This window comes from Penaeus vannamei, chromosome 23, assembly GCF_042767895.1.
Source record: "Penaeus vannamei isolate JL-2024 chromosome 23, ASM4276789v1, whole genome shotgun sequence".
Taxonomy (NCBI): domain Eukaryota; kingdom Metazoa; phylum Arthropoda; class Malacostraca; order Decapoda; family Penaeidae; genus Penaeus; species Penaeus vannamei.
Genome location: NC_091571.1, coordinates 2124307 through 2138765, shown reverse-complemented (window position 1 = coordinate 2138765; position 14459 = coordinate 2124307). Strand labels below are relative to the sequence as shown.

The 14459-nt window shown below is 51.0% G+C and overlaps 1 protein-coding gene across 2 annotated transcripts in view; it reads left to right on the top strand.

The window, feature by feature from the left end:
- LOC113829105 (early estrogen-induced gene 1 protein) overlaps positions 1-14459 on the top strand; it is a 177135-nt gene that overhangs the window by 151051 nt on the left and 11625 nt on the right. For both annotated transcript variants that reach the window (XM_070137589.1, XM_070137588.1), the window contains exon 3: positions 4309-4429. In XM_070137589.1, coding sequence (XP_069993690.1) covers positions 4309-4429 — 121 coding nt within the window. The remainder of the gene's footprint in view (positions 1-4308; positions 4430-14459) is intronic.

Genomic DNA, 14459 nt, shown 5'->3' with positions numbered 1-14459 from the left:
CCGGAAGGCCTGGGAAACGTCTTATTGGCTGTGGTGGGGGGCGGACTCGCTCACATACGCACACGCTCGTTGCCTTGACGCTCAGACACGCACACAGGTACAGGGACACATACGCACATGCACGCGCGCGAAGACACACGGACACATACACAGGTATAGACACATACGCACATGCACGTTGCGAGAACACGCCGATACGCACAGAGGTGAGCAAATGGCAGTGGGTGAAGTGAATGGAGCTGGAAGAGTGAGTGTGAGAGGGAATTACGTGGGAGGGAGAGAGTATGGGTGAGTGGGAGAGAACGAAAGAGAACCAGAGAACGAGGGAGTGGATGGAGGAAAGGAAGTAAGGAAATAAGAGAGAAAGGAAGGAAATAAGGAAATAGGATGGAAGGAAGGAGAAAGGGGAAGGGGAAGGAAATGAGGAAATAGGATGGAAGGAAGGAGAAAGGAGAAAGGGGAAGGAAACGGGAGCGCAAGCAGAAAGCGGTAACCAGCGGCCCAATAACTCGAGCTGACGGACTTATCACCCCACTCCGCCTCGGCCCTCGCCACGCCGCTTCCGCCTGGCCGCCCGGGGTTCGGAGGGCGAGACGCGACGTTAATCTCTAATATTAATGACATTCGAGAAGGGGCGGGGGAGGGGAGAGGGAGAGGGAAAGGGAGGGGGAGGGAGGGGGAGAGGGAGAGAGAGGGGAAGGGGAGAGGGAGAAGGAAAGGGAGGGGGAGAGGGGCGAGGGAGAGGGAAAGGGAGGGGGAGGGGAGAGGGAGAGGAGAGAGAGAAGGAAGGTTGGAGCAGGGGGTGAAAGTGGGGGAGAGAGAGTGAGGGTGTGGATAAGGGAGAGAGAGAGTGAAAGTGGGAGTGAGAGAGAGAGAGTGAGTGTGGATGATGTAGAGAGTGAGAGTGAAAGTGGGGGTGAGAGAGAGAGAGAGAGAGGGTGTGGATGAGGGAGAGGGTGAGGGTATGGGTGAGAGTGAGGGTGTGAATGAGAGAGAGAGAGAGAGAGTGAATGCGTGAGTGAGTGAGGGAGTTCTGGTACAAGAGTGAGTAAGAGAGTGAAAATGAGAGTCAAGTGTGTTTAGAAGCCCATCCAGTCTTGCCCAATTCACAGCAGTCCCTGATCGCCGTTGATTGGCACCCCTGGCACCGCACCTTACAGCCCATCGACTGCTCCCCCCGAACGCCCCCCCCCCCCTCCGTGCCCCGTCCAGTGCCCTCGCCCAGCACCGGATGCTTACGTCCCACATGGAACAACACAGCACTCCTCTGCCCATCCTCCTCGCTCTCTATCCCCCTTCCCTCCTACCCCCTTTCCCCCTCCCTCTTTCTCCCCTCACTCCCTCCCTCCTGCTACCCGCCCCTCCCCCCTTAGTCCGCCTCCCTTCCCCCGGGTTGATTTTGGTGTTGTTGTTGTTGTTGTTGTTGTTGTTGTTGTTGTTGTTGTTGCTATTGTTGTGGTTTTCACGTTTTGTTCTGTTATGAATCGTTGGCTGGAGCTTCTTGAAGGGATGGGACGTTTCGATATGTATATATATATTTTTTTTTTTTTGCTTTCGCCATTTTTGAACGTGAGTATTGTTTGTGGTTTTATTTTTTTTATTGTTGTTTTGGTTTCGAGAGGTTTATATAGGAATGTTTTGTGTTTTGGATGGTCGAGGATGCGATAGCTCCGTGTGTGTGTGTATGTGTGTGTGTGTGTGTGTGTGTGTGTGTGTGTGTGTGTGTGTGTGTGTATGTGTGCGTGTGTGTGTATGTGTGTGTGTGTGTGTGTGTGTGTGTGTGTGTGTGTGTGTGTGTGTGTGTGTATGTGTGCGTGCGTGCGTGTGTGCAATATTAGCGGAGGTTGGGCGAAAAGAGGTGAGACGAGGTGAGGTGAGGGTTCAGGATCTGCGGGCGTGTCGTCCACCGTGGGAAGAGGGCGCACCGAAGGATTAATCCGATTGGCCAATCATCCTCATAGGACTGACTCGATGAGGATTCGAGAGGGGGTTCGATCGGCCGGTGTCGCGTGACCGATCCTTCGTGGCTTGGGTTCCTCCGCCTCCGTTCCTTCAGACAGACAGATAGACAGAAAGAAAGACAGAGGACGACCTAAAGGAGAAGCCCGTGGATCCCTCGCCCACCACGCGTTTCCTCCGAGGGCAGCGAAGGACTCGTCGAGCAGGAGGCACCGGGGGTCGAGCGGGGGGGGAGGAGGGGGGAGTCCGAGTGCGAGGGTCCGAGAGCTCCGCAGTTCGTAGGCCTGGGAGGGAGTGCAGGCGCGGGCTACAGGGGGGTGGGAGGGGGCAGGAGGTAGGGGGGGAAAGGGGGAGAGGGGGTGGGGCGGGAGGTAGGAGAAGGGGTAGGAGGGGTGGGGGAAGGGGGGAGGGGGCGGACGCGGCCATCAGGAGCGCATACCTCGCAATCACGACCACTTGGCCACCAGACGCCACCTGACCGCCGACCCCCGCCCCTCCTCACCTTGTTGCCGGGACGCGCGCGCGCTCTCCCGCCGGGGGCGCTGGGCTTCGGGGCCGGGGCGTCCCTTTCGGGGGACGAAGGAAGGAATGCCTGCTTTTCCTCATTTTTTCATCTTCCTTTTTTCGGATTATTTTTCTTTTACTTTATATTTTTTTTCGTCTTTGTTCTAAGTGATTTCTTAATTTTTTTTCTCCTTTTCTTTCTTTTTTTCTTTCTTTTTCGCCTTCGTTCTAAGTGATTTCTTCATTGTTTTTTTCTCTTTTCTTTTCGTTTTTCTTTCTTTTTCGTCTTCGTTCTAAGTGATTTCTTCATTTTTTTCCTTTCTTTTCTTTTTTCTTTCGTTTTCGTCTTCGTTCTAAGTGATTTCTTCATTTTTTTCCTTTCTTTTCTTTTTTCTTTCGTTTTCGTCTTCGTTCTAAGTGATTTCTTCATTTTTTTCCCCTTTCTCTTCTTATTTCTTTCTTTTTCTTCTTCGTTCTAAGTGATTTCATCACTGATTCCCGTTTGTTGTGGTGGTCTTCAGCGAGCTCGTCCAGTGAATACGACGGCGTGTGTGTACCCTGACGTGGTTGGCATATATTACAATCTACATCATTATACGTGGATTACGGGGCGGGTAATTAGCCTAATGCACAACCCGGCCGTTAATCGAGCTTGACGTACGAATATATTTCCCGCGCTGGTCGTACGGCATCGCTCGATCGCGGGCTTGCATTGCTGCGTTGGATGAATGGGATGTGTCGGTGTCATGGGCGTGGGCGAGGTGAATGGGCGGGCGAGTCAGGGTTGTGTGGGGGCGTGAGGGGTTGAGGCTGCGGGAGGGGGGGGGAGGGGGAGGAGCGTGACGTGAGGGTGGCATGACGGGCATGGGAAGGGTGGGGGGGAAGGGGGAGGTGTGTGGCGCTGCGTTGTTGTATTTTTTTTTTTTTTTCACTGTTGTATTAAATTTTTCACTGCTGGGGTGTATTTTTTTCCACAGCATTTCTCTCTTAATTAAAAGTTCCAACCGCAGAAAAAAATAAAATAAAAAATACGACACAGAACAATAAATTCGAAAAAGGCACGGGCCGTTTTTCGAATGTCTGTTACGTTTTTTTTTTGAAGCCTGGTTAATTGAGAGAAGGATTTCTGATAAAGGATAGTGTTTTTGTGGTTGCAAAAAATGGCAAAAATGAGGATTGCAATGATTCTGGGTCTGACATGAGGCCGGAGGAATCGCTAAAAAAAGAAAAGATATATGGAAAACGAAAACATTAATTTATATTTTTTCTTCCATATATATGTTTTTCTTTACTTTTTTTTTTTATTCCGAATTTATTTTTATTAATTCATATGTGATTTTTTTTTTTTTTATTCCAGGCTGAAATATTTTTTTTCTTGGTTCTTTTCTGATTCCGGGATTAAAGAAACAACAACAATAAACGATGTATTTCTATTTATTTTCTTTTTCTTCCAGAAAATGATAATAATAATAACGCTAATAATAATAATGGAGATTGTAGCAAATATGTATTTTTTTCTGAATCCGGTTTGAAATAAGGAATGACAATGATAACATAAAGAATATAGATAGATAGATGGATAAATAGACAGATGGATAATTAGGTAGATGGATGGATGGACGGATTAATAGATGGATATGTATATATATACAGACAGATAGATGGATGGATTGATAGATAGATATGTATATATAAACAGGCAGACGGATAGATGGATGGATGGATGGATAGATATGTATATATATAAAGACAGATAGATAGACAGACAAACAGCCAGACAGACAAGTAAAATGGAGAAAGAAAGAAACAAATGAAGACCTTAACACTTCCTTTTTTATGTTCCAGGTTGATGGTGCAGGAGCATGCGGTTCGCTGGGACGCTCGCTTCACCTTCACGTGCAAGATGACCGCCAACGCCTCCACGGGGGAGCTGGACTCGTGCGTGTGCAGGGTCTCCGTCAGACAGGTGGGTCGCCGCGGCAGGGGTGGGGGTGTTTTCTTCTGGTGGAGGGGTGGGTGGGTTGTGGGGGGATGGGGATGGGGGTGGATGTTGGGGTTGGGGTGTGGGTGTGTGGGTGTGTTGGGGTTGGAGGTGGGGGTGTTGGGGATGGGGGTGGGGGTGTGGGTGTGTGGGGTGATGGGGGTGGAGGTGGAGGGGTGGGATGGAGGTGGGTAGGGTAGTGGTGGGGGATGGGGTGGAGGTGTGGGTGTGTGGGGGATGGGGTGGAGGTGTGGGGGGATGGGGTGGAGGTGTGGGTGTGTGTGTGTGGGGGGGATGTGGGTGGTGGTCGGGGTAGGGGTGCGGGTTGAGGTTTTTGTGTGGAGGTGTGAGTACTGGGATGGGGGATGGGGGATTGTTGTTGGGGTTGAGGTGGTGTGTGGAGGAGTGTGTGTGTGTGGAAGGGGCGGGGGGGTTGGCTGTCGAGATGACTGGGTCTTCCGGGGTTGGGTCAGGCCTGGGTCGGGGTTTTGGGTCGGGGGGGGGGGGTTCTGGTATGGTAGGTTTGTGTGAGTTCGGGAATTTTGCTGTATGCCTACGTCGCCAAACAAGGTACACACACTTGGATACACACAAACACGCACACGTGCTCTCTCTCTCTCTCTCTCTCTCTCTCTCTCTCTCTCTCTCTCTCTCTCTCTCTCTCTCTCTCTCTCTCTCTCTCTCTCTCTCTCTCACACACACACACACACACACACACACACACACACACACACACACACACACACACACACACACACACACACACACACACACACACACACACACACACACACACACACACACACACACACACACACACACACACACACACACACAAACACACACACACACACACATACACACACACACACACACAAACACACACACACACACACGCAAATACCCACATGCGCTCACATACACTCGTAAACGACGAACCAACGTCAACAAAAGCAACATCAGACCCTCGCCGCTCCTCCTTCAGAACTCCCCGAAGTGGTGGCCTCCTCCTCCCGCCCCCGAGCGAGCCCAGGGCGCCACCCACCGGAGGGCAGGCGATCCCCCGAACCCCAAGGTCGCCCGAATACGTGATGGCACACATGGCACTCGAGTGGCGCGCTTCCCGAAACCCGCCATCGCGATAAAAGTCGGAGTTCGCCGCGAGAAGCCTGTTATTTCTGTCATCCGGTGTGACATTTTAGTTTTCGATCCGGCGTGACTGTTCTTACCTTTCATCCGGCTTGAATTTTTGTTGTTTTCGATCCGGCGTGACTGTTCTTACTTTTCATCGGGCTTGAATTTTTGTTGTTTTCGATCCGGCGTGACTGTTCTTACTTTTCATCCGGCTTGAATTTTTGTTGTTTTCGATCCGGCGTGACTGTTCTTACTTTTCGGTCCGGCTCGAATTTTTGTTGTTTTCGATCCGGCGTGACTGTTTATTTCACCAGACGTTATATTTATCATTTTATTTTTATTTTATATTACTTATTCTTGTCATCATTTTTTACGTTTTTTCTGTTTGAATATAATGTGGAAAACTGTAATTTATGTGCTTTATATATATATATATATATATATATATATATATATATATATATATATATATATATATATATATATATTTTCTCTCTCTAACGAGGGTTGGTGTGTCGTGAAATAAAAACAAGGGCTCTAATTAACAAACTTTCGCTTTTTCTATAAAGTATTGGTAAGTTTTGTGTCGTGCAGTAGGTGAGGGGAGGGAGGGAAGGAGGGAGGGCCGGAGGGGGAGGGAGGGAGGGAAAGGAAGGGGGAGAGAGGGAGAGGGAAGGGGAAGGGAGGGAGAGGGAAGGGGAAGGGGAAGGGGAAGAACAAGGCCGGCGGGGAACTAGGCGCTTCCCACGGAACTTACCTTACGGACTTTCGAAACGAGCGGTGCCAAGAGCAGGTCGTCTTCGCCTCTTCCTTTCTTCTTCTTCTTCTCCTCTTTCTTCTCTTCCTCCTCCTCTTCCTCCTCCTCCTCCTCTTCCTCCTCCTCCTCCTCTTCCTCCTCCTCCTGATCATCATCATGCGTCCTGATGTTGCCTCATATCTCCCTCTCCCTCTCTTCCTCCCTCCCTCCCTTCTTCCCTCCGTATTTCCTTTATCGCATCCTCTGGGTTTAATCCCCTTCCCTCCTCCCCCCCCCTCCATCTTCCTCTTAGCTAAGGCTTCTTCCCATCCTTCGTCCTATTCTTCATCCTGTTCTTTCAGTGTCTTCCTTCCTGTCTCCTCTCTCTCTCTCTCTCTCTCTCTCTCTCTCTCTCTCTCTCTCTCTCTCTCTCTCTCTCTCTCTCTCTCTCTCTCTCTCTCTCTCTCTCTCTCTCTCTCTCTCTCCCTCCCTCCTCCTCCCTCCCTCCCTCCCTCCCTCCTCCCTCCCTCCCTCCCTCCCTCCCTCCCTCCCTCCTCCCTCCCTCCTCCCTCCTCCTTCCTTCCTCCCTCCTTCCCTCCTTCCCTCTCTTCCCCTCTCCCTGCCTCCCTCACCCCCGTCTTCCTATCTCTCGATCATCACTCTTTATTAGTCGTACCCTTCCTTCCTCTCCCCTGTGGTTCTCCCTCTTTCTCTCTCTATCACCCCCTTCCTCCTTTCCTCCTCTTTCCTTTGTTTTTGTTTTTCTCTTTCTTTATCTCTCTTCATTCCCAACCTCCCTCAATCGGTGAATGTTTTGATTTTATGCCCCATCGCTCGCTCGCTCCATCTCTCTCTCTCTCTCTCTCTCTCTCTCTCTCTCTCTCTCTCTCTCTCTCTCTCTCTCTCTCTCTCTCTCTCTCTCTCTCTCTCTCTCTCTCTCTCTCTCTCTCTCCCTCTCTCTCTCTTCCTCTCTTCCTCTCTTCCTCTCTTCCTCTTTTCCTCTCTTCCTCCCTCTATTAAACTCTCTCCCTCCTCCTCTCCCTCTATCCCTCTTTTAATCTCTCTCCCTCCTATTCCCTCCAACCCCCCCCCCCTCTTCCGCCTGCCCTTTGAACAGTCTTATAGAGTTTGATGAGCCGGAGCAGCAGCCTTTGTCATGTGTGGGAGTGAAAGTAAATGCGCTCTTGCCTTGGCTTGATTGTGGCGTTGGTGGTGGTAGGAGGGCGCGGTGGAGGGAAGGGGAGGGATGAGAGGGAGGGGTAGGGGAGGAGAGGGGTAGATGGGAGGGGAGGGGATAGAGGGGTAGGAGGAGGGAGGGAGGGGTAGAGGGAAGGAGGGGTAGAGGGAAGGGGTGGAGGAGTGAGGGAAGGGGAAGGGGTAGGAGAGGGGTAGATGGGAGGGGAGGGGTAGAGGAAAGGAGGGATAGGAGGGGTAGAGGGAAGGAGGGATAGGAGAGGGGATGGGATGGGATAGAAGGAGGGGTAGAGGGGATGGGATAGAGGGATGATGGGAGCGGATGGAAGGGAAAGAGTGAGTGGAGGGAAGGAGATGGGAGGGGATAGAGGGGAAGGAAGGGGAGGGAAAAAAGATGAAGGGAGGTAGGGGAGGAATGGGAAGAGAAGGTGAGGGATTGAGGGATGGAGGGAAGTGATAAAGTGGGAATGGAAAGGAAGAGAAAGAGAAGTAGTGGGTGAATAAGTGCGTGAAGAGAAGGGATGGAAAGGGATAGGAAGAAAAGAAGGGAGGGAGGGGAGAGAGTGAACTGATAGATGTAGGTAGAGATAGAGATTGGTGTAGATAATGAGAGAGAGAGAGAGTGAGTGAGTGAGAGAAAGAGAGAGAGAGAGGGAGGGAGAAAGATGCAGAGAGAGTGAGAGATGTAGAGAGAATGAGGGAGAGGAGAGAGAGAGAGAAAGCCGAAGAGGAAGGAGAGAGAGACAGACACAGACAGGCAGGCAGGCAGGCAGGCAGGCAGGCAGGCAGGCAGGCAGACAGACAGACAGACAGACAGACAGACAGGGACGAATAAAAATCGGGACAGCGCGAGGCGAAGGCAGGGAGGAAGGGCGCGGGGGGAGAGCGTGGAAGGCCGATCCGCCAAGACGGGGAGACGCGGCGAAGGAGTTCCGGAAGGAGTTTCGAAGACGTGAGGAAGGTTCTAAGGAGTTCCTGGTGATGCTTATCGCTTCCTTCGCCGCGAGTGGGTATGTAGATGGGCGCGGGGTATGGAAGGCCGCGCGGATTCGTACTTGGGGCCAATTTGAATAGTCGGACGAGGCTCGTGAGATGAATAAAGAAAGAAAGAAAGAAAGACGTCGTTTTTAGGTCGATTTTCGAGTCGTCGGGAGATGAATAAAAAAAAGAAATAAGAAAGAAAGAAAGAAGTGCGGGTCGTTTTTAAGGTCGTTTTTTCGAGTCGTCGGGAGGTGAATAAAAAAAAGAAAGAAAAAAAAGTGCGGGTCGTTTTTAGGTCGTTTTTTCGTCGGAGATGAATAAAAAGGTCGTTTTAGGTCGTTTTTCGAGTCGTCGGGAGATGAATAAAGAAAGAAAGAAAGAAAGACGTCGTTTTTAGGTCGATTTTCGAGTCGTCGGGAGATGAATAAAAAGAAAGAAAGAAAAAGAAGTGCGGGTCGTTTTTAGGTCGTTTTTTCGAGTCGTCGGGAGATGAATAAAAAGAAAGAAAGAAAAAGAAGTGCGTGTCGTTTTTAGGTCGTTTTTTCGAGTCGTCGGGAGATGAATAAAAAGAAAGAAAGAAAAAGAAGTGCGGGTCGTTTTTAGGTCGTTTTTTCGAGTCGTCGGGAGATGAATAAAAAGAAAGAAAGAAAAAGAAGTGCGTGTCGTTTTTAGGTCGATTTTCGAGTCGTCGGGAGATGAATAAAAAGAAAGAAAGAAAGAAGTGCGGGTCGTTTTTAGGTCGTTTTTTCGAGTCGTCGGGAGATGAATAAAGAAAAAGAAAAAAGAAAGAAAGAAAGAAGTGCGGGTCGTGTTTAGGTCGTTTCTCGAGTCGTCGGGAGATGAATAAAAAAATAAAAAAAATAAAAAGAAAGAAAGAAAAAAAATGGGGGTCGTTTTTAAGGTCGCTTCTCGAGTCGTCGGGGGAATCGACTCGTAATTTCATCGGCCAAAAACAAACTTCGAAGTCGTAAAAGTCCTGTTAAGCGCTAAAAGTGGCATAGTCAGCGCGTTTGTCGGCCTCCAGATCGACGCAGTACGCGGGGAGTTACGTGGTCGAGGCAGTATATTTAGCCGTAGGGTCTGTTACATCGTTGTGATTGCTTTGTCGTCGTTGTACTTCGTTTGTCATTAATTGTTAATCGTCTCCATCATCATCATAATTACAATGATCACCATCATCATGATTACAATGATCATCATAATTACAATTATCACCATCATCATCATAATTACAATTATCACCATCATCATCATAATTACCATCATCATCATCATCACCATCTTCATCATCACCAACATCAATCATCAACATCATCAACTTCATAATCAACATTAGCATGACTATCACCACCGCCACCATGATCATCACCATCACCATAGTTAAGCCCATCGTATCATCGTATAGAAAGAGCTCCGATTAGGACACCAACGAGCGCCGATTAGGACACCAACGACCGCCGATTAGGACACCAACGACCGCCGATTAGGACACCAACGAGCGTAGGCGGTTTTAAGAAGAATACCGATTAGGACACCAACGAGCGCCGATTAGGACACCAACGAGCGCCGATTAGGACACCAACGAGCGCCGATTAGGACACCAACGAGCGCCGATTAGGACACCAACGAGCGCCGATTAGGACACCAACGAGCGCCGATTAGGACACCAACGAGCGCCGATTAGGACACCAACGAGCGCCGATTAGGACACCAACGAGCGCCGATTAGGACACCAACGAGCGCCGATTAGGACACCAACGAGCGCCGATTAGGACACCAACGAGCAACAGGAAACGCCGCGTTCTGTCTCCAATCCCGCGAAATCTTCCCCTTGGCGCCGCTGCACAGGATCCGAGTCAAGGAGCCTCCTTAGCAGCTGATGGATTCCGTCGATGGAGACAATACCCGAAGTCGTGTTTCCCCCCCAAGCCAATCTTCTGAAAGGAAACGTTTTTTTTTGGCGAAACGTTTCCCGATCTTTGGTTGTCGCAAAAGATAGATAGATAAATAAGTAAATAGATAAATAATTTCCCTTCAGAAGATTGGATTGGGGGAAAAAAAACACGACTTGGGGTATTGTCTTCATCGACGGAATATTTCAAGAGAAGAAAAAAATAAGAAAGCGACGTGTCTTGAGGAGGGGGGGGGGGGGTCGTCTTCGAACGTCCTCGGGCTCGTTGTCCCCCCACCCACCCCACCCCCGGGGCGTCCTCTTCCTCTCTCGGCGGTGTTGGACTCGATTCGGGTGTTGCGTGGGGGCGCCGCTTTCCCGGGGAGCCTTGCCCTTTGCTCGGGGGGGGGGGGGAGTGCTCGGAGGCCAGCTCGTTGGTGAATGATGAGTGAGGTCGGTTTTGCATTTGTTATCAATGTTTGCGGGTCGGTGGTGGTGGTTGGTGGGCTGTGCTGTTGCTGTTATCATTATTTATTATTAATGTTTTTAAGATAATGGATGGTCGTAATCATCATCATCACCATCAACATCAGCAACATCGACATCATCATCATCACCATCACCATCACCATCATCATCATCATCGTCACCACCACCATTAGCGCTTATTTTTATGTTTGTTTATTTTCCTCTTATTTATTTTCGGGAACGTGAAAATACTCGCCTCCAGGCCGAGGGTTTGCCGCCTCGCTCCAGCCTTCCCGACGGACAGGGGTGAGGGGGGGGAGGGAGGGGGAGAGTTCCCGGAGTGTATCGGGTCGGTTGGAAATCCTGCGAATCCTCTCCCAGCGGGGAAGATTGGCCTTCGAGACTCGCTAAGGGCCGGCCTCGGTTCTTGGCCTAGATGTTTGGATTTGGATGTATGTAGGCCTATGTTCGCGCGTTTCTGTACTTCATCAGCTGGGACGAGGATAAGTTACTGAAAAAAAATTATTAAGGCGTCGATTCCGATAATGTTGTCGGTTGTTGCAAGACTCATACATCTCCCAATCCTTCCCTTATCTCCTCATCCCCAATTTCTCCCCAAGTCTCCTGTCTCCAGCGCGTTCACCTTCACCTCCCAATCCTTCCCTAATCTCCTCATCCCCAATTTCTCCCCAAGTCTCCTGTCTCCAGCGCGTTCACCTTCACCTAGGATGCGCACCACCGCCGGCCCCCCCCCCCCCCCCCCCCCCGCGCGCAAGGACGTTTCGGAGGATACACGCGCAGAGGCCGTGACTGTTGGCGAGGGAGAAGCCAGCGGTGAACGAGGGATTGGGTGGGAGGTCACTGTTGGCGAGTTGTTCGTGTTCGTGTGCCGGGGGGGGGGAAGGGGGTGAGGGGAGGGGGCGACACTTTCTCGCCTCTGCAGTTATTGCTTCTTCTTACAGTGCTTGGTTTCTCCATATTCTCGCGATATGTCTCTCGTGTCGTGAAGTCTGCCTGATGTCCTCCTCCTTCCTTCTTCCTCCTATTCCTCATCTCCCTCTTCCTCATCGCCCTCCTCCTCCTCTTCCTCCCTCCTTCTTCCTCCTCCTCTTCCCCATCTCCCTCTTCATCTCCCTCCTGCTCCTCTCCCTCTTCATCTCCCTCCTGCTCCTCTCCCTCTTCATCTCCCGCCTGCTCCTCTCCCGCTTCATCTCCCTCCTGCTCCTCTCCTCTTCATCTCCCTCCTGCTCCTCTCCCTCTTCATCTCCCTCCTGCTCCTCTCCCTCTTCATCTCCCTCCTGCTCCTCTCCCTCTTCATCTCCCTCCTGCTCCTCTCCCTCTTCATCTCCCTCCTGCTCCTCTCCCTCCTCCTCCTCCTCCTCCCCCAAGCGTGTGTCGGGGGCATGACGCAACCGCAGGATATTCGGCCTGTCCTTCCGCGCATTGAAAGGAGGCAGGAGAGAGGTGATGGGTTGGGGCAAGCGGTCGCTCCTTGCTTCGTTTTTTTCTGTTCTCTCTTTCTCTCTCTCTCACTCCCTCACTCTCTCACTCTCTCACTCTCTTCTCTTCTTTCTCTTCTCTCTTTCTCTCTCTTTCTCTCTCTTTCTTTCTCTTCTTTCTCTTCTCTTCTTTCTCTCTCTATTTCTCTCTCTTTCTCTTTCTCACGCTCTTTCTTTCTTTCTTTCTTTCTCTCACTCTTTCTTTCTTTCTTTCTCTCACTCTCACTCTCACTCACTCTCATTCTCTCTCTCTCTCTCTTTCTCTCTCTCTCTCTCTCTCTCTCTCTCTCTCTCTCTCTCTCACTCACTCTCTCTCTCTCTCTCTCTCTCTCTCTCTCTCTCTCTCTCTCTCTCTCCCTCTCCTCTCTCTTCTCTCTCCCTCCCTCCCCCCCTCCTCCTCCCTCCCCTCCTCCCTCCCTCCCTCTCCCTCTTCCTCTCTTCCTCTCTCCCTTCCCCCCTTCCCCTACTCTCCCCGGGCAAGCTCTGGTAAGTGAGATTCTGCCAGCTTAGAAAAGTTATTACGATTGAGGGACTTTCCTTTCGGATGGCTGAGTAAATATGTTGCGGGACACACACACACACACACACACACACACACACACACACACACACACACACACACACACACACACACACACACACACACACACACACACACACATTTCTCTTTATATCCCCCCTCTCTCTCTCTCCTTCTCCCTCCCTCTCCCCCTTCACCTCCCCCACCCTCTCCCCTCCCATTCTTCCCTCTTCCCTCCCCTTCTCCCTCTTCCCACCTTCCCCTCCCCCTCTATCTATCCCCTTCCCCTCCCTTATCCCTTCCCTTTTCCCTCTCCCTCTGTCCTCTGTCCTCTCCCCCTCCCCTTCTCCCTTCCTTTCCCTCTCCCTCTCCCTCTCCCTCTCCCTCAGTCCTCTCCCTCTCCCTCTCCCTCTCCCTCTCCCTCTCCCTCAGTCCTCTCCCCTCTCCCTCTCCCTCTCCCTCTCCCTCTCCCTCCCTCCCCCCTCCCTCTCAACACCCCCCGCATAACATAGCACACGCGACCTTCGGCTGACATCAGATCCCCGGGCGCGTCCGACTGGCCGATCAGGTAACGCAGGTGGCCGTGAATGGAGAGGAGGCCGGGGAGGCGCCTCCTCCTCCTCCTCCTCTTCCTCCTATTCGTACTCCTCCTCTTGTTCCTCTTGTTCCCCCATTCCCCTTTCTGTTTCTCTTTCTCTTTCTCCGTCTCCTGTTCCTCTTATTGCTCTTTCTCCTGACGTTCCTCCTCCTCCCTCTTTCTCTTATTCCCCCTTCTCCTTCTCTTTCTCCGGTTCCTCTTATTGCTCTTTACCCTCCCGTTCCTCCTCCTCCCTCTTTCTCTTATTCCCCCTTCTCCTTCTGTTCTTCCTCGTTCTCTTCTTGTTCCTCTTATTCCTCCTTCCCCTACCAGTGCTTCTCCTCCTCTTCCTCCTATCGTTCCTCTTATTCCTCCTGTCACCCTCTTCTTCTTCTACTTCTTTTACTACTACTTCGTCGTCGTCCTCCTCCTCCTATTCCTTCTTCTTCTTCTTCTCCTCCTCCTCCTCCTCCTCCTCCTCCTCCTCCTCCTCCTCCTCCTCCTCTTATTCCTTCTCCCCCCCCCCCCCACACGCGTGAAATCAGTGTTATTATTTGTGTGCTGATAACCCTTATATCCTCATTGGAAAGGTGTCGTCTGTGTTTTTTTCTATATTTGTTTGTTTATCTGCATATGTATGTGTATGTACGTATATATCCATATAGCTATGCATGTAAACATCTAAACACGCATATATACAGACACAGCATATATACATGTATGCAAAAAGTGCATCCGTGCGTTCGTGTGTGCGTGCGCAGATACTTTGTTGCCGCAGTCAGTGATTGCGTGTGCGCCTCATAGTATGCACACGTAAACGGGTGCAGCTGCACTCGGACGCCGACGGGGGGGGGGGGGGAGGCGACTTCGGAGCAACAGAACTGCACTCTGCGACGCTTACTCACGGGGGCGCCGTAGTGAGTACCGCACTCTTGAAGATGAATAAGTAATGGGATGCGTTTGATGGTGGCGGGGAATAGGGCGGAAGGGGTGGGGGTGTTGGCATAAGGCTGCC